Here is an 18,733-nt window from a genome sequence, read left to right on the forward strand (position 1 = left end):
CTGCCTTTCAGGGTTAGTGTGAGAGTAAAATGAAATCAAGTGGAAAAGCACTTAGGAAGATTAAAGCAGTGGTTTTCAGTCTTCAGTGTGCATCTGAAATCCTGGGGCTTATTTAAAATGCAGATTCTTAGCCCCAGTCTCAGTGATTCTGATTCTATCTTCATTTTCAACAAGCTGCCCAGAGGAGTCTGATGCTGTTATTCCTTCATCCCCACTTTCAGAAATACCGCTGTAAATCAAATAGCAACTATAAAATAGTTATCTGAGGCAGCTCTAGTGTGTTATTAGACCTGGAGTCCAAAGACTTGGGTTAAATTCCAGCTCTACCAGTTCCTAGACCTGTAACCTTGAACAACAACCTTCTCTGTGAACCTTAGTTCCCTAATATGTAAAGAGGAGATGAGAGCCCCAACCCCACAGGGTTATGAGAATTAGAGCATATGTGAGCAAGCCCACCTCAGTGCCTGGCTCATGGAATTGTGTTTTCTAGAATGAGAAGTGTCACTGCTTCTGGAACTTGATGTCATGGTGACAAACACCAGGCAAAAGACAATACTTGGCATCTGTCTTAATCAGGTATCATGGAAAGAGAAAAGAACAGAATTTGGCATCTGATCGAACCTTAGAGATTTAGTCTAATTCCTTGTTTTACAGCTCATGAACTTGAAACTAGAAATGAAGAATGAGAACCCCAAGACTTGTAAGGGCACAATCACATGAAATGTGTTTAGATTTTCACACCCGGGAAATTATTTCCCAATATACTGAAAAAAGAAAAAGTGTTGGCACAGTGATAGAACCACTGTTAGTAATGGTGGAGAAACTATGGAGAACAAAGTTTTTAATGACTATTCATTCCACACCTTCTGCATACCAGGCATGGGGGATCTATTAGTGAAATAAAAATGGAGGTGTCTAACTGGTCTAGTTTTTAAAAAAGAGGAAAAAAATTCTAGAAAAAGTAAACGTGTGATCCTTTTGATTTGATTCTTTCACAAAATTCCAGGTAAATGAATAGGTGAACAATGAGCACTTAGAAAAGGAGCTGGTCATGGGCCAGCCCGCGGCTCACTTGGGAGAGTGTGGTGCTGACAACACCAAGTCAAGGGTTAAGATCCCCTTACCGGTCGTCTTTTTTAAAAAAAGAAAGAAAGAAAAGGAGCAGGTCACTAGGATTCAGCAGTAGTGAATTAGTAATGATTGATTAGACTTGACTTCATGTTTTCACTGGTTTGATAGTCATGAGACCCTCTCTTGGATTTCCACAAGGCATCTGTTAAACTCTTTCATGATACCCTGACAGTAAGAATGTGAGCAGGAAATCTAGAATAGTCAGATACAAGAGTTCAACATACCCAGCAGTTTGGGGCCCAGTATTCTAGAGGCAGGATTCCTGAATGCCTTGCTAGGGCTCCTGTTGAGAAAAGGGCATGGAATTTGAGGTCAGCAAACCCCTTGCTTTTAGCCTCAGTTCTGTCCTTCCCAGCAGTGTAAACTTAGATAAGTTACCTAACATTTCTGGGCTTCCCTTGCCCTGCCTGTGTTATAGGTACTCCTTGAGAGGTTGTTGCAGGTACTAAACTAGATGATGAGTGTAAAAGTCCTTTGTAAACTGAAAATTCTTTATAAACATTAGTTCTCATCACTATCCTACTATGGTAGTTGCTCGTGATGAGGGTCCTGAATAATATGTTTATTTACTAGGCATCTGTGGACAACTGGTGTGGGCCAGGCCTATGCTGGTAACTGGGAATACCAGGTCCTGCCCTCTTGTAGTTTGATCTGGTGGTAGACAGATATGGGCACAGACCCCCTCCTATGTATGATGTGCTTGGGACATGTCAAGGGCACCCTTCCCAGAGGATAATGAGTGCTTTGTTGGAGTTAGGCCTGGAAAAAGGAGGAGAAGTCAGCCACCATCTGGAGACATAGGAGGCTGCAGAAGGAGCTAAAAGAGCAAAGGTTTCGGGGCTACTTGAGAGAGCCTTATGTGCTAGGTTAGGAAATGGAGTGGGGCAAGGGATGGCCAGAGCAGCAGCCCTGGTAGGGAAGCTAAAGCAACAGCCCTGAGGTCCTGAGCGCAGTATAACCAGCAGGCTTTGCCATTGAACAAGAACACTAGGAAAAAACCGTGAGGAGGTATTTCCTTTAAATCATGGAATAACTTTTTGCTGTTGTCCATTTATCATTTTTTAAAAATTACATTACTTCAATGTAAGAAAAAATGTAAACAATATCCAAATAATAGAAAATGAGTGCTGTTTTATCCCTGCTTCTTGTCTCACTAGAGGAAAAACTGATAACCATGTGGCGGAGTCTTCCAGGTGGTCTCTAAGGATTATATACATGGGCTTTTTGAACAATGGGATTATACTATACACTCTCTGTGAAGCTTGGATTTTTCCTTTATCATCTTACCCAGGACAATTTCTCTTTCAATACCTAGAATTTATTTTATTATTTTTTTTCTTTTCTCCTTCTAGAACCTTCAGGAAAGACTACCTCATTATTTTTAACAGCTGCATAGTATTCTACTGTATGGATGTGTTATCATTGTGTTTAGCTCATCCCTATTGATTGATACATGGATTGTTTCTAATCTTTCCATGAACTTTTTGAAGTACCCTCGTTTTAAACAATACCGCACTGTTTGAACACATGTCTGCACATTTGTGGGAATACTCCTCTAGGCAAAATTTCTACCAATGGAATTGCTAGGACTGCCATTTTAGAAAGATGCCTGCTTCCGTAGTGTGGAAAGTGAATCTGAGGAGGGGAGGAGCAGAGGCAGGAAAGATGGTCAGTAGGTGGGGTGGCAAGTGCTCACCTTTTAGGATTCAGAGGCTCCAGAATCCTCCTGAGCTCCCTTCCCTGGTTGAAGCCCTCCTGGCCATTAGAGGGCCTCACATGGACACAAATCCACAGGCTTTGGATTGTTTGATCAGAGCCTTCTTTGTAGAGGTTAGGGTGATTCGTTCATTCACCACTCCTCGCCAGAGTATTCACTTGGAGCAGCCAGCTTTAAGGGCTATTGTTCTCCAGCCTGTTGCAGACGCAGATCCCTTAAAGCCCCAGGTCTCAGCTGGTTCCAGGGAGTCAGTTTGCTCGGCTCTCTGCCACGTTTCCGACTTGTGAAATGTGTAGGAGATTAGCACCTTTGCGGCCATTTTATCCCAACCGTAACTGCCAGTCCAAGGATCCCTGTAGTTGCCTCTGGCAGGTGTAACTGCTGTATCCTCTGCCAGCTGCTCTGAGACCTACAAGAGTAGCTTTCCATCCAGGGCCAGTTTCCAAGAGCAGGAGGAGGAAATATATCCTCCATTGTGACTTTTCACCTCCCAATTCTGGGTTGTTTGGGCCCTTTGAAGTTGGCCCTGAAGAACCACACACTGGAGTCTGAGCAGCCAGTGGTTTATCACATCTGGTAATCAGTCCTTCAAAGGTTCCTCCTGAAAACTGGATTTATGGGGGTCAAATGGATTCTACCTGCAAGGGCCTTCCACTTCAGCTCAGGACATGGAGAGATGGCTGCCCCTCTTCCAGAGGGAGGCAGTTTTTGTGACATTGAGAGTTCCCCACCCACCCACTGAGTCCTTTGTAAGGGGAATGGGGGGAGATGAGAATGCCTGCAGCCTGCTGCTCGCATTCCTAGACACCGACTCACTGTGCCCGCCACCACTGGAACAGCAGAGCTGTGTGAAATGTCAAGAGGAGTTATGCTCATGGGCTCCCTGGCCCTGGTCTCTTTGTGGGTTGCGTTTTCTTCCATCCACACTGTGTTCATCAGATGGAAATTAGAGGCTGCAATTAGAAGATAATTTGCTAGTTCCAGAGTTAATTTGGAGTCCCCTTCTTGCCTGATCGAATTACAGGGAGACATAATAGATTTTTGGTGAAAAGTAGTTGGCTCTGTGACTGGGAGAGAGAGCTCCCAGCTCTCCAGCTGGCCAGCCTTTTCAGTATCCTGTGTGTTGTTCCCCCACTTCAACCCTACAGTACCTCCTCTGTAGCTTTTATGTCGCCCCCAAGTCAGGATCCTGATCCCCTCAGGGCTGGGTCAAGAGGTTTAAACTCAACTTGAGACCTAACGAAAACAGGGAGCCCTCTACAACCTCATAGGGCTGAAAAATGTTGAAGCTGGAAGATACTGAGAGACCTAACAAAGGCCCAGACAGAGGCAGTGACTTGCTAAAGGCTACATAGCTATCCCATAGTAGTTGTGACAATGGTCTTAATGATATTAACAGCTAACATTTATCATCCCTTAATGTATTCCAGACTCAGTGCCAAGGGCTTATGTGCAGTTCATTGTCTCATTCAAACCCAGACAGTCTGGCTCTGGGCCCAGGGTGAGCTCCAGAATAGCATGGTAGAGTGCAATCTATACTGTCTCGTCTGGGTTCAAATCCTGGCTTCACTTCTCACTTATACAGCTGGGCAACCTCAGGCAAGTGATTTAACCTTTCTGTACCTTGGTTCCTTCTTCTGTAAAGAGAGGGAAACACAGCACTACTGAATAGTGTGGGTTACAGTTAATTCATACATATGGTGCTGTGAGCAGTGCTTGGTGCTATGTGAATGCCCATCCAGTGCTTACTCCCCTGTGGCTGCCTCTGGGCTGGAGTGGGATGTCTGTGTGGTGGTAGATACATATGGCTGAGTTGCACAAATGTCAAAAGATGTTCTTCACTATTAGAGGCAATGAACAGAGTAGTTGAGCTCTGTGACTCTAGAACAGGGATCAGCAAACTATGATTCACTGCCTATTTTTGTAAGGACTGTGATTTTTACATTTTTAAATGGTTTGGATGGGGGAGCAAAAGAATATTTCATGACACATGAAAATGATATGAAATTCAAATTTCAGTGTCTGTAAATAAAGTTCTATTGGAACATAGCCATATCCATTTTTTACGTTTTTTATATGGCTGCTTTTGTGCTATAATGGGACTGTTAAGTAACTGTGACAGCGTATATATGGCCTGCAGAACCTAAAATATTTGCTTTCTGGCACTTTACAGAAAAAGTGTTCTGATTCCTGCTCTGGAGTCATACTTACTGGGTTTGAAACCCAGCCTCACCACTGACCAGCTGTTTGTCCTCAGGCTAGTGACATAACCCCTCAGAACCTCAGTTTCTTCATCTGTTAAATGGGGATGATGACATCTACCTCATACACTGGCAATCTAAATATGGTAGATAATAGATGTACACAGCACATAACACAGGGTCTGGATTATATTAAGTGCTCAGTAAATGATAGCTTAACAGGATGCAAACCCAATATCTCTCATCGCATTCATTGTTGTCCCTGAGCCCAGTTGGAGGGATGGGAAAGGGCTCCCTTGTAATCCCACCACCACCACTTCTGTCACAGACTTTCCCACTGTGGTTCACAATGAAAGACAGGAGCTGCAGGGTGATTTCTAGCTCTTTATAGTGAAGAGGGGTGTGTGCCTGGTGGGAGAAAGCTAGTGTCACTGCCCTAAGTCCAACAGTGAGGTTTGGGTATCCTCCATTCTTTTCCAACAGGCTTGCTGTTTCCCTCACAGTCCTGGAGACAGAGGGATTAAGGGGCTCTCTTGATTGTAGGCTCTGGTATGGTCATCTTCACAGCTGAGGCTCTTTAGGTGGGCTCCCATTCCAGATATCTAGGCCCATCATTCTCCTAGGAACCCCAGGCCTTCTCCTCCATCGTGACCCATTTTTCATTTTGAGATGCATGGTTTCCCTCGGACACAGTTGAAGAAGCACCACTGCCCACTGAGGTGAATGGTTGATGGTCTGGGAATGAATGAATCAGTCAGTGAATGAGAGGGAACAAGTGACTTGGGTTCCAGGCTACTTGCAGAAGGGCTTTGAAAGAGATGTTTCTCCTTGAAGAGGCATAATGAAGCCTGGTAGCCGAGAGCTTCAACTCTAGAATCACATGGGCCTACATTTAAATCCCAGTCCTGCCACTAACTACCTTTTTTGGCCTTAAGTGAGTTACCTAGTATTTGTACCTGACTTACTTTGTTTAAAAAGTAGGGATAATTCCTATCACAGAGAAATAAGAGAGTGCATGCAGTTTGCCACGTATGAGGTGTTGGTTAATACACTGGGCCTTGTTTCCTCATCTGTAGTACAGTCCTGCCCTGGAGTGGAAGTGTCAGCCCCCATTGGCCAGCTCTTGGGGCTGTCCCCAGGCCAGGCAGAGGGAGGAAATGAATGGGGGCCCTAGTGCCAGCACAGAGCAGATGCCAGCCCAGAGCTGAGGATGGCTCTCTGGACTTGCCTCTCCTGCCAGAGGTACCCCTTTCTGGGGGCTGGCTCTGCTTGGAGCTGGCATACTGTGCTTTTCTTCACCTCCAAGTAGAGTTACTGCTCTTTAGGCAGCTCCTCAGGTTGGGGACATTTGAAGTCAGAAGCGCTGGCCTCTCTCCTGCCCTGCCCTGCCCTGCACTTGGGGATGGACGCTCAGCTAGTCCCAGTTATTGTCTGTGGTGCCTGCCTGCAGCCTCGCTCCAGCCTGGCTCCACCCCTTGCCTGAAAGGTCTGTTTCCTAACAGCTGCTCCAACCACACACCTCGGTTCCGCGAGGAGCCCCTCCTCTTCCTCCCTCCCTCCGTCATTCGGGGGTGGGACTACAGAAGAAGGCTAACTTGACAGCAGCACTTCTTTCTTAGCTAGTCACCAGCCCCTGCCCAAGAATGCCTGTGTGTGTTTAGCCTCCACAGAGAGGTGGTTCTCCCGGAGTCCCTAGGGGCCACCCGACCTTCCGAGAACTAAGGAGGAGCCATCCTAGCCATGAGCTCCTGCAGGAATCTGCCGGAGGGCAAGTGGCCTGGAGTCCTCACTCTCCTCCTGCTGCTCCAAAGGGAGAGGTGAGCGCTGGGCAGCCAGAGGTGCCAGGAATCCTGGGCCTGTCATGGTGGCCGTCTGCAGCCAGCCTGAGGCACTCCCAGACGGGTTTGTAGCTGAGACTGTTTATCTGGTGTGGGAAGAAGATGGGGAGTTACTTGTCCATCCCAGCTTACTTCACCTCCAAAGACCCCTTTCGGTGAGTTGGTCTCCAAGACCCCTTCCCCATCTCTCCTGGCCTATGGTCCTGAGGGGAGGGTAGAGGCCTCCCTGAATCTGCTTCTCAGATGTCATTTGTCCTTTAACCATCCGTTCTGCCAGGCAGGAGCCAGGAGAGGTTATACCCAAGCAGAAGTGGCCTGATGATGGCTTCCCCACTGTGTCCTGGAAATGGTGAAGTGAGGGATATGCCCAGAAGGTAGCTCCTAGGGAGCTCTGGCTTCCCTTCCTTCTCAGACACACCTGAAAGAGCCTCCAAAAGATGCCTCTGAACTGGCCTGCTCTTGGTGTTATTGCTAAGGGGGAAGAGCACAAATAGGGTGCTGTTCTTCCAGGTCTCACATGTCTTACCTGCAGGCCATGCCGCCTGCCCAGGAATTTGTCCCAACAAGCAGGACAGGCAGGTTTTGTTAAACTGTGGAACCTGGCAAAGCCTGGGTGTGGGTAGCCTGGTACACAGTAGGCACCCTATAAATGTTTGTTCTCTTAATGGCAGGCACATTTGCCTCTGGCTTTGAAGGGCTTCTAAGCTCCCAGGTGAGTGTAGTTGCTGGGGAAAGGCCTGGGCAAATGCTTCCAAGACTGGAGCAATTGGCTTTAGAGTGTTTCTGAGCTGCTGGGCCTGCCCCCACTCCCCCTTGGTTCACAGGTCTGCGTACCTCTGGGGCCCTCTTTGTGGGGCTTCTCAGAGGGAGGTGTGGAAACTTTCTACCTCTGACCTGCCTTTCTTTGCTCACTGCCCCACCCCACCTCCAATAGAAACTCCCTAGGGGGTTTCTGGCCCTCTGGGTCCCTTCTGAATGGAGCCATTCCTGGCTGGGGTGGAGCTTGTTTTCCTTCTTTGGAAGCAGCCTGGTGTTCCAAGGGCTGCCTCCCCCTCACCAGTGGTACTGGTCGACTTCTCCCTTCCAGCTTCCCCAACCCAGCTCCTTACCCACATCTCGCTGCTGGGATACTAGTCAGGTGGCAGGGCCCTGAGCAGAAAAGCAGAATACCATGTGGTTTCACTGAATTACTGGACCCTGGTAGAGTGGTGGGAAGCATTTGGATTGGGGAGAGGGGGAAGGAAACTGGTCCTCACTGCTGACTCTAGCAGGCATCCTGCTAGACACGTTAACCTCTAGTTTCTCAACAGCCTAAAGAGATTATATATCCCCATTTTACAGATAGGCAGCCAGTTTCAACAAAGTTAATATGCAGGATCTCCCTGGCCAGCTTTCATCCTTCAAGGGGCTGTACTTTTCCCAGGGGCATTCTCAGGTTTGCTTTCCTGTCTCAGCAGAGAGTAGAAAAAGGAATAGTTTGCCTGACATGTTAAAGGTATGGCCAAGATTCTTTTCTGAAGAGCCAGCAGGAATTGATCTTGAGTTTAGGAGGAAGGTTTTACCATGTGAAATCAGGATGCCAAGTGTTGAAATAGCCACTAGTTCAGGTCTTCATTAACTGCTCTTACTCTTAATCCTGGAAAGGCAGCTTGGGGGAAGAGTTGTTCCTTTAGGGGCCAGGAGACCTGTGGACACAACTTCTCAGGAGATGGAGCTAGAGCAAATAATGAATTCTCAACCTGGAACTTTGAGGGCCAGGCCACCAGTGCTCCCCAGGTCCAGCTGGCTTTTGTCTTGTTCTGCCCCAGCCCATCTGGGGAACCTGACAACCTCACCCACACACGCCAAGCTCTTTGCCCAGCTGGAGTCAGGGATGTACTGACTGATTAATTTACTGTAGACTCTCTCCCCTCTACCAAATGAGAGGTCACATTTCTGAAGCCACTTCTGAAGAGATAGCCAGCACACAGGGCTCTGGGCCCCTATGCTGCAGGGAAGGGACCACCCAGACCTTCTGTTGTCCCAAGTATCAGTCTAATCCATCACCACCCATCATAGTTACTGCCTGGTCAGAAAGCTGCTTCCGCCATTAGTCCCTTCCTTTATTGTAGGGCATCTTCAAGGGCTCTTCTCTGACCCCTCCCTGGGCCTCAGTTTCCTCCTTGGCAGAACATAGGGCCTGGACTACCTAGGATCCTAAACAGAACTCTTGTCAGATTCTGTGGAACAAATTAAGTCCTTGACCCCAGGCCTCTAGGGGAATACAAAATCCACAGGAGTTCTGGGGCTGTGGTTGCAAGGAAAGTGACGCAACCAGATTCCACGGGGACATGATCAGGCGTGACCATGTGAGGGAGGGAAGAGGGAGCAGGGAATGAAGAATGTAATTTCTGTGCCCTACACATCCCTGCTTGACAGGCCGCTCTCAGCAGAGAATGAACTGTCTTCCCTGCCCACAGCACTAGTGTGAAGGGTGAGATGCAATTATAGGTGCTCTCCCAAGTAAGAAAACACCTAAAATTAGAATTTACAAAAGAGGTAAATTAGGGAGTAACTTTCATCTAACATCTTTAAAGGATTTTTCTTTTTATGGAATTTCTCTTAATGCCCAACATTGATTTAATGAGTTTTGTTTACACATTATCTCGAAGAAAACAAGCGCATTTTTGTATTCTAAAGCAACCCACGTTTAAAGAGAAAAATTACTCTTAACAGTGCCCAGCTTAGCAGTAACCTTTGGCAGCTGACTTAGGTCCTCTAGGGCTTTTTTTCTCATTTGAAAAATGAGGAACTTGGATCAGGTGAATGGTTCCAAATTCTGTAACTTATGTGGCTCCTCAAAGACACACAAGCTCTTTTTCATTTTTTTTTTCCCCCAAATAATGGAAGCCCTATCTTTAACTGCAGTACCAGTGTACAAATTACTGGAAACTGCAGGCTTCCTGGCTTTTGGTTGGAAGTGAATCAACACACTGTGGTAACACTTATTTCTTGCTGATCAGAGGCTCATTATGTGTTTGGTTAATTTTAAAAACAGGATTACATGTTCCATAATAATTACAGCTTAATTGCCATACTGTTTTTTTTTGTTTGTTTGTTTGTTTGTTTTAAGAGGACTGGTAAGAGGATCTTAACCCTTGACTTGGTGTTGTCAGCACCACGCTCACCCAGTGAGCTAACCAGCCATCCCTATATGGGATCCGAACCCGGGGCCTTGGTGTTATCAGCACTACACTCTCCCGAGTGAGCCACGGGCCGGCCCGTATTTGCCATACTGTTTTAATCTGCTGGGTCTGCAGGAAGGACAAGTAATAAAGGGATTTTTTGGTGGTAAAAGACTGGGCTCTGATGGACCAGTGTCTCCAGGTCCCTGTCATCCACCCTTCTTTCTGGGCCCTGAGGGAAAGTTGGCATCCCCATCGTGGTGCTCACAGGCTATGGCCAAGGGAGCTTCGCATTCTCCCTTCCATCTCTACTTATAGAAATCCCTTTGGTTCTGGGCCAAGAAGCAGGTCCATATTGCCTGGGCATGGGAGGGAAAAGGGTCTGTCTACATTTGCCCTTGGTATTCTCATATTGGGAAGGGAAGGAGGTGAACACTTATTGGGCACTGCTGTGAGTCAGGCATCATGTAAGGCATTTGTACATAATTTAATTCCCATAACCTGGTGAGATTTTTTCATCACTGGTGTACGAACAAGGAAACTGAGGCTCAGAGTTATGAAGTAACTGGCCTTATATGACACCTTATGTGACACAGATAGTAAATGGCAGAGAAGGAATATGGACCCAAGGTCTTGAGAGAGTGATTTGTGAAAATCTCAACTGATTATCTTTTTTTAAAAAAAGAAAAAACCTTTGTGTTCCCTGCTGACTCAAAAGGCCTCAGTTTAGATCTGAGCAGACCCACTGACCACCAGGGTTCCGTTTATTTTTGCATCTGTCTAGGCACTCTAATGTTTTTGAAGACGAATTTTGGAGGTTGGCCTTAGGTGCAGCCTCAGTGTGTGTGGGCTTTTAAGTGATATCTTGTGACTTGATTTTAGCTCTGTTCACTATGGCTCCTCAGGAGAGTGTGATGACCAGTGCCTCAGCCCTGGGTTCAGACTTCAGCTCCACCACCTTCCAGGTTTGTGCCCATGAGCCTGTAGCCAGGGCAGATTTTGACTTTCACTTAAAACTTACAAAAATTGAAAGCTGGAAAAATGCCTTGGTTTTTGGGAATCTGAGGTGGGACATCTTTGAGTAGCACCTCACATTTCCAGAGTCTGTTTTGGATTCTTCTTAAAAGGATAGAGACTGCTGGGGAACAGAATGCTGTGGAATAAATGAAGGAGGCGAATTCATTGTGCTATTTAACTTTTGGTAATTGGGCTAAAGGAGAAACAACACAAAGTGTTAACACTCAAAGGAACTTAAGCTGTTGGGGCTCCAGCCTCCTAATTTTCACAGAGAGAATCCTGAGACCCAGCTGATGAGATGTGCTGTGTCACTCAGATGATGTAATACAATGGAGATGGCTTCGTAGCCAAGTACCCATAGGTTCGGATTCCAGCTTCACCAATTATATATGGGGCAACTTTGCAGAATGACTTGACTTTGACTCTGCCTTTCTGTCTTCTAGTCTGTAAATAGGGATAATCTTACTACTTTGCAGGGTTGTGGTCATGCTTAGAGATAACATTAGTAAGGTACCTCATAAAGTGTCTGGAATATGATTGGCATTCAGATAACAGTAGCTGTTGTTCATAACTAAGCTAGAACTCTAAAGTCTACCATGGCAACTTCTCCAGTGACCTAAGAATACAGTTGTGCTCTGTGGCAAAACAGAGTTTAGGGACCATAGCAAGCCCTCCGATCAGCTGTTCGCTTTCCTGTTCTTCAGAGACACTTGTGATGATGATTTTGGCTGTGTAAGTGGCCATGCCATTCAAAGGCATTCCTTGACAAAGATGTGTGCATTTGTGTCACTCTCCACCCAGGTGTTCTTCCAGTAGGCTGGTGTGGCTGTCTCTCACATGCCTGCACTCGTTTCTCTCCCTGCTCCCTCTCCTGAGCCTGGCCAGGGCTACTTCCAGCAAACAAAAGCAGGATATTGGCAATGGAAAGGAGGGTGTGTTCTGGTGCTCCTGTGCCCTGCGGCACACATACCATTGCGAGGGCGTAACAGAGCCCAAGCCTGCAGTTGGGTGCAAATATGTCAGCACAGCTTTTCTCCACTGCAGACAGGAGAAACACGAGACCTGGTGACCATGATCCACGGAACCCTTGTGCTCCCACCTGCGCTGCTGGTTCTTGCCACTCTCACTATTTCCATCTTGGAGACATTTGCTAAAGGCCTACTCTACTGGGCCCTTTGCTAGGTACTGATTCTACCAAGAGTAGATGGGATGCTGTTTCTGTCCTTGGAGCTCACAGTCTAGTGAAAGAGAAAGATGTTTGCTTGGGAGCTTTTAAGTCAGAAGGTGGGAGGCATAAAGGAAGTCCCCGCTTCTAGTTCTTGCCCTCTGATAGGCACCTCACAGTCATTCAGAACCATATTTAATCCTCACTTGAAAGTAGGTGATGACATTGCCATTTCACAAATGAGAAGCAAATAAGCTGGTCCAGGATCATTTAGGTGGTAAATGGTGGTGCTAAGATTTGAACGTTGGATCATCTGGGGGAAAATGTAGATATGCACATTTGAGAAGATCTGGGGTATAGTCTATCCCCTCATTTCACAGGTGGGAAAACTGAACCCAAAGAGAGAAAAGGGCTAATCCAAGGGCATGTAGCACCCAAGAATTTGAACCCAGGTCTCTCTCCTCCCAATTCAGAGCTTATCAAATGTGCATCTTACATCGAGAGGAGTTTGAGCCAGGTGCCCAGAACAGGGTCTTCCCCTCCACTCTCACTATGCAGTTTTAGGCACTTCATATCCGTAGTCTTCATGCCATACCCAGCTCTCAAGACTCTGAAGTTCAGCATCCAAAGGAAAAGTAGGAAAAGCTACAGGGTGGGAATAGCCATCAGTGTTTTTTGAGCACCAAGGGAGAGTTGGGCACTCCAAAAAGATATATTCTCAGGGTCCTACTTCTCTATACCTCCCTAGCTCAGCTGCTTCCCACAGCTGCTTCAACTCATTCCTATTTCCCTTTCCTACCCTATCTCCTGCAGTGCTCAGAAGTAGGTAGTGCTCATTATGGCCTCTCACCTTGCATCATTAAATTTTATTTAGACTTTCTCTTCCCAAACTCTTTATAAGCAGGCAAGGTATATGGAAGGTAAGGTAGGGTGCCTTGTGTATCTATCTTTTACATCTGCAGTGCCTAGCAAATTATTATAATAATGCGCTTGCCTTGTGAAAGCCTTTCTCATATATGAACTTATTTAGTCCCCACAATGGCTCTTTGTAGGAGGATGCTATTAGTTATATTTTGTCAATGAAGAAAAGCTACTAAGAGAAGTTGTCCAAAGCTATCCAAGAAGTGGCAGTAAGTGGCCAGTAATGTGAGCTGGCATTACATTATCATTATTGTCTTTAAAAGCAGTTAACGTTTATTGAGTTCGTACTGTACTTGGCCTTTTATGTAAGCTATCAATACTTTTGATACATATTATTTCATTTAATTTTCACAGTAGTTCATTTTATAGGTGAGGAAACTGGGTCAGAGAGATGAAGTATTTTGCCTAAGAAAGAAGACATAACTAACAATGGCAGGGTCAGGATTCAAACCAAGAGGGCCTTGAAGCAAGGATGTGGCCAATGACAACAGGAGTAGGGAGTTTGTTAACCAGAAGGAAAGAGGTCCATGGACTTAGCAGGCCAAGGAGCTCTCAGCTCTGTGTGGTGGGAGGCTCAGAAGGGAGGCTGTCTGTGAAGACAGGGCCTGAGAACACACCTGAACTGACTGGGAGGTGGTGTTTCACAGCCAAGTAAGGGGAGAAGGGAGCTGTTGATCTAACATTTGCATTTTGCACGGTGCTAATGGAGGTTTGGGTTTCTCCCCTAATATTTTATTTTGAAATTTTTCAAATGTATAGAAAATTTGAAAAAGTGGTTCAAAGAACACCCACATACCCACATAACTTTATGCCCTTTCTATCTTCCTCTGTCTGTCTATACACTTTATTTATTTTTTCTGAACTATTTAAAAGTAAGTTGGAGGCATCTTGAATTTTTTGAAGTACTCTTGTATGTTTCCCCTAAGCATTCTCTTATATAACCAAAGTATCATTATCACATCTAAGAAAATTGGCAGTAATTTCACAGTATAACCTAATGTATAGTTCAAGTTTGAATTTCCTCAGTTGTTCCCCAAAATGTAACACATGGCTGTTTCCTTTTTCAGTCCAAAATTGAATCCAAGGTTGAGGCATCACATTTGGTTGCTATTTCTTTAGGCTTTTTAAAATCTCTGTACCTTTTTTCCCCCCGACATTAACTTTTTGGAAGAGTCAAAACCAGTTATCTTATAGAATGATCCACATTCTGGATTTGCCTAATTAATTTCTTTATGCCTAACAATTTTTGGTAAGAGTGCTATATTAGTAGTGCTGTTACATGGGTTTTGAAGAGTGGAGGTGATTGAGCTTCTTTAGTTCATTGAAATATCTGTTTAGACCAGAATATGTGCGTTTTTCTGGGGGAGGCTTCTTGGCTTTCAGATTCTCAGAAGGCTCCAAGACCCAAAGAGATTAAGAAACATTAGTCTGCCCACTGAGGCAGGCAACACAGAGCTGGTTTCTGGGGCCTTGATCACTCTGAACTTGCTTCCCTTGGGGAGACAGTACTAAGTTGTAACTTTCTGCCATCCTGGCTTCGTATCAAAGAGAGAGACTGTCCGTTTTGTTGTTAGAGCTGTGAGCCAGGGACAGCCTGTGTGGCCCGGTTCCAGGGGTCCAGGAGAGTTTCTGTTCTTGTCTTGCCTTTCAGGTGTTCGGAATGCCAAGATTCCCTGACCAACTGGTACTATGAGAAGGATGGGAAGCTCTACTGCCACAAGGACTACTGGGGGAAGTTTGGGGAGTTTTGCCATGGGTGCTCCCTGCTAATGACAGGGCCTGTCATGGTGAGTGAGTACCTTCATCTCTGCCCCTTTGGACATCAGAGTTTGTTGACAGCACTTCTGGTTCCCCATGGCTATTCATTTTTGGTCTTTCCATCAGCAAGGGTCTCTCCTTTATTTTTTCATTCATTCAACCAACAGGTGTCTGTTAAGCACCTATTAAGTGACAGGTAAGATCCTTCCATCAAAGACCTGACAGTCCATTGTTGGGAGTGGGTGGGTAGGCAGTCAAAGAGAAGACACAATGCAGTGGGATAAGGACCTTAAAGGAGAGTGTTACAGGTTGAGAGGAGGATACTCCTAGGTTGTGTTCAGGGAATCAGAAAGGTAGACTCTGGAATGGGCTGGCAGAGAGAGGTTCTGCTTCATGTACCTGCTCTAGACAAAGGGTTTTAAGTACAGTCACAGACTTGCCAACCTCATGTTTGGAGGAACTGTGAGCCTTTCTAGGGGGGATAATTACTTCTGGGGACTTGTTCTCATGACTGAGACCAAAACAGTTTTTTGCAATATCAGAAATGATGGGAGGCACCAACCCAACACTTCCTGTGGAAGCTCTAAGGCAGGGAATGAAAGAGTGGATTTTGACTGGGGTCTGTAGATCCTTGATTGTAGGTCACTTGCCCACCCCTATCTCCACTCTAGCAACAGTGATAACTCACTTCCTCCTACTTTACACCCTTCTCCCTACCTGCTCACAGGTGGCCGGGGAGTTCAAGTACCACCCAGAGTGCTTTGCCTGTATGAGCTGCAAAGTGATCATTGAGGATGGGGATGCATATGCCCTGGTGCAGCACGCTACCCTCTACTGGTAAGATGGTGGCCCTGTGTCCTCCCCCATAAGAGTGACCAGTAGAGAGGGACAGATGGCAGCATGAGTTGGGCAGAATATCAGGGTGGTCAGAGTACTGGATTCCTGTCACCCAGTGCTCTTAACCAGCTCTGTAACCCATGAACAGGATGATTAACATTTCTCTGCCCTCTATCCTTACCTATGTGAGAATAACCTCACTCTGCCCTGTGATCCTCCCAGAGGGAGAGATGGCTGGGAAGGTGCTCTCTGAGCAGATCCCAGAATATTAAAGACAAAGGTCCTTTAGAGCTCTCCCAGCTCACCCAGCCCAGTTGGTTGCCTTGGTTGACAAAAGAAGCTAGCCTGAGGCCCCGGGAGAGGAAGGAGGCTGGGGCAAGGTGCTCACTGTGAGTCAAAGGCAGAGCAAAGAGAACCTAGGTCCCTGGCCAGTGTTCTTCCCAGTATACCACTTGCTGCAGATCCATATCACCCCCACCCCACACCCCCAGTCCCAGCCCACCCCAAGAACCCAAGCTCCTCATTCTGAGCAGCTAGGTGTAATGGGACTATGAATATGAGTACTGTTGCTTCAACCCACATGGTGCAGTGATTGCTGGGGAGCCTCCAGGATCTTAGCTCCCTTTGTTCCCTCTCCAGTGGGAAGTGTCACAATGAGGTGGTACTGGCACCCATGTTTGAGAGGCTCTCCACGGAGTCCGTTCAGGACCAACTGCCCTACTCCGTCACACTCATCTCCATGCCAGCCACCACTGAGGGCAGGCGGGGCTTCTCTGTGTCTGTGGAGAGTGCCTGCTCCAACTATGCCACCACTGTGCAAGTAAAAGAGTGAGTATTTTGAGAACCCTGTAGTGGGGGTTCTTAGGCAGAGTCCATGGATGGGCCTCAAAGGGCTCAGAACTCCAAAGTCCTATGCAGAATTCCTTCCTCCTCATCTCACATCTTCCTCTTTTCTCATCTCATGTCTTCCTCCTAGAGCTCACGGTGCTGTAACTGCACCTGGGCCTTGGTACTTACTGTTCTCTCTGCCCAGGCTGCTTAAGGACACTTGAGGCTAGAATCTCTCACCTTTCAGGTGTCAGGTTTCAAATCATGTTTGGTCTTTGAAATTATCTGGCTTGATTATATATATTAGTTTATCATCTGTCCTCCCCACTCATATGTAAATTAAAGAGGAACTCGCTTTGTTTTGTTCAGTACTGCATGTCCAGAGCCTGGAACAGTGCCTGACATATAGTAGGTGTTCATTGATTATTGTTTTATTGGTTGCATGAATAAATGGAGGAAGGAAGAGAAAATGGGGTCCATGTCACAAGAGGTTAAGATCCCATCCTAAGTCCAGGCCAGAGACGAGATGGGAAAAGAGTCTGTGTCCATCTAATATCAGTAATGAGGCACCTGTGGCCACTTACCCTGTAAATAGTGATTGTGTACCTACTATATCTGGACACTAGGCCAGTGCTTGCAGTATAGGTGAGAGGTACTAGGTTTGGGGAAGTCAGGAGGAGGTGGTCTACTCTACAGCCTCATTAGATAAGGTGGAGAGGGAATTGTGTTCAGGGCAAAGGGAGAAGCATGTCTTTGCAGGTGGAGTCTGGTTGTGTCTGATATAGGTTGGGTGGCTGGGAGCAGCCAGAGAAGGGGCTGTTAAGCATGGAGGGCCTGGATTATGAAGATCTAACAGGTCCACTGAGGGGTTTAAGCAGCAAGGTGACATGACTAGGTAGTGTTTTAGAAGGATCACTGGTATGGAGATTGAATGGGAGAGGGGAAAGCCTAGAGATGTAGAGACCAGCTAGGAGACTGTTTTAGTGACCCAGGTGAGAGATGTTGCCAACTATGGTGATGGAGAGAAGGCAGGATTCTCAGAGATGGGCAGGGGTTGGGCCACGGAAAGTGGAATGAGGGAACCCCAGAAGGGGATGACGTCCAAGTTTCTGGCTCAGGCCACTGGGTGAGTGGTAATGCCCTGTACTGAGATGGGGCATCCTGGGAAGAGTGTTGCCTTTCTGTGTGGGTGGCCTAAGCCTTGTATGCCAGTGGGGGTCAGGGGCCTGGGGTATCTTCCCTGCACAAGCAGAATTAGTAATGCAAGTTTTTAGGATGCCTTCACCTTTTCTCAACTCTTGTCTGGCCCAGGGTCCACCGGATGCACATCAGTCCCAACAACCGCAATGCCATCCACCCCGGGGATCGCATCCTGGAGATTAATGGGACCCCTGTCCGCACACTTCGAGTGGAGGAGGTAGACTGTTTATCCAGTCTGTCTTGCAGGGGTGGGACATGGAACAGACCCTTTGAGAGATCAGGCTACAGCCTTTACTTTTTCTCACACCCAAGTCCATCTCTTTTTCTTGGTACTGAGCCTGTGACCACTGGTGAACCTCCTGTGTTAGGATAGCAGGGATGGCCTGACAGATGGGGGAGTTGATGGGATGCCAAGCAGAGGGCACTGTGAGGCCACTGGCAGCTACAGGCCACCATTAGCCGAGTTGAGCATTGGCCATACTGTGCTTAGATCATCTGGGTTGGTAGTGGGTGGCTTGGGATGGGGCAGCCTGTGGGAGCCTCATACTGCTCTTGGCCGCAGGTGGAGGATGCAATTAGCCAGACGAGCCAGACACTTCAGCTGTTAATTGAACATGACCCCGTCTCCCAGCGCCTGGACCAGCTGCGACTGGATGCCCGGCTCTCTCCCCACATACAGAATGCTGGACACTCCCACACCCTCAGCACTCTGGACACCAAGGAAAATCTGGAGGGGACACTGAGGAGACGCTCCCTGAGGTGCTACTTCCTACCAGCTCTCCTCTGTCCCATGTCCATCCCTGAGATGAGGCTAAGCTGGTTTTTGGAAGCCAGCAGAGTTAGGAAGGGAACCAGCTGGCCAGGGATAGGCGTGAGGATTGTGCTGACCCAGCTGCCCTTGTGGGGATCATAGTTCATAGCTAAGGCCTGTGCAGACCTCACTGTCTGCCAGGTTT

General features: G+C 47.0%; 1 protein-coding gene across 3 annotated transcripts in view; it reads left to right on the plus strand.

Moving 5' to 3' along the window:
- Positions 1-18,733, plus strand: part of LIMK2 (LIM domain kinase 2) — a 52,979-nt gene that overhangs the window by 21,064 nt on the left and 13,182 nt on the right. Inside the window, exons 1-6 of one of the 3 annotated variants that reach the window (XM_063083949.1) lie at positions 6,898-7,042; positions 14,806-14,941; positions 15,640-15,749; positions 16,389-16,577; positions 17,889-17,994; positions 18,340-18,536. In XM_063083949.1, the coding sequence (XP_062940019.1) occupies positions 6,990-7,042; positions 14,806-14,941; positions 15,640-15,749; positions 16,389-16,577; positions 17,889-17,994; positions 18,340-18,536 (791 nt within the window). In that variant the 5' untranslated portion in view covers positions 6,898-6,989. Of the gene's footprint in view, positions 1-6,897; positions 7,043-14,805; positions 14,942-15,639; positions 15,750-16,388; positions 16,578-17,888; positions 17,995-18,339; positions 18,537-18,733 lie in introns of those variants that run through there. The other 2 variants (XM_063083940.1, XM_063083957.1) reach the window with 2 other exon arrangements.

The sequence above is a fragment of the Cynocephalus volans genome, chromosome 2 (genome assembly GCF_027409185.1).
Source record: "Cynocephalus volans isolate mCynVol1 chromosome 2, mCynVol1.pri, whole genome shotgun sequence".
NCBI lineage: Eukaryota > Metazoa > Chordata > Mammalia > Dermoptera > Cynocephalidae > Cynocephalus > Cynocephalus volans.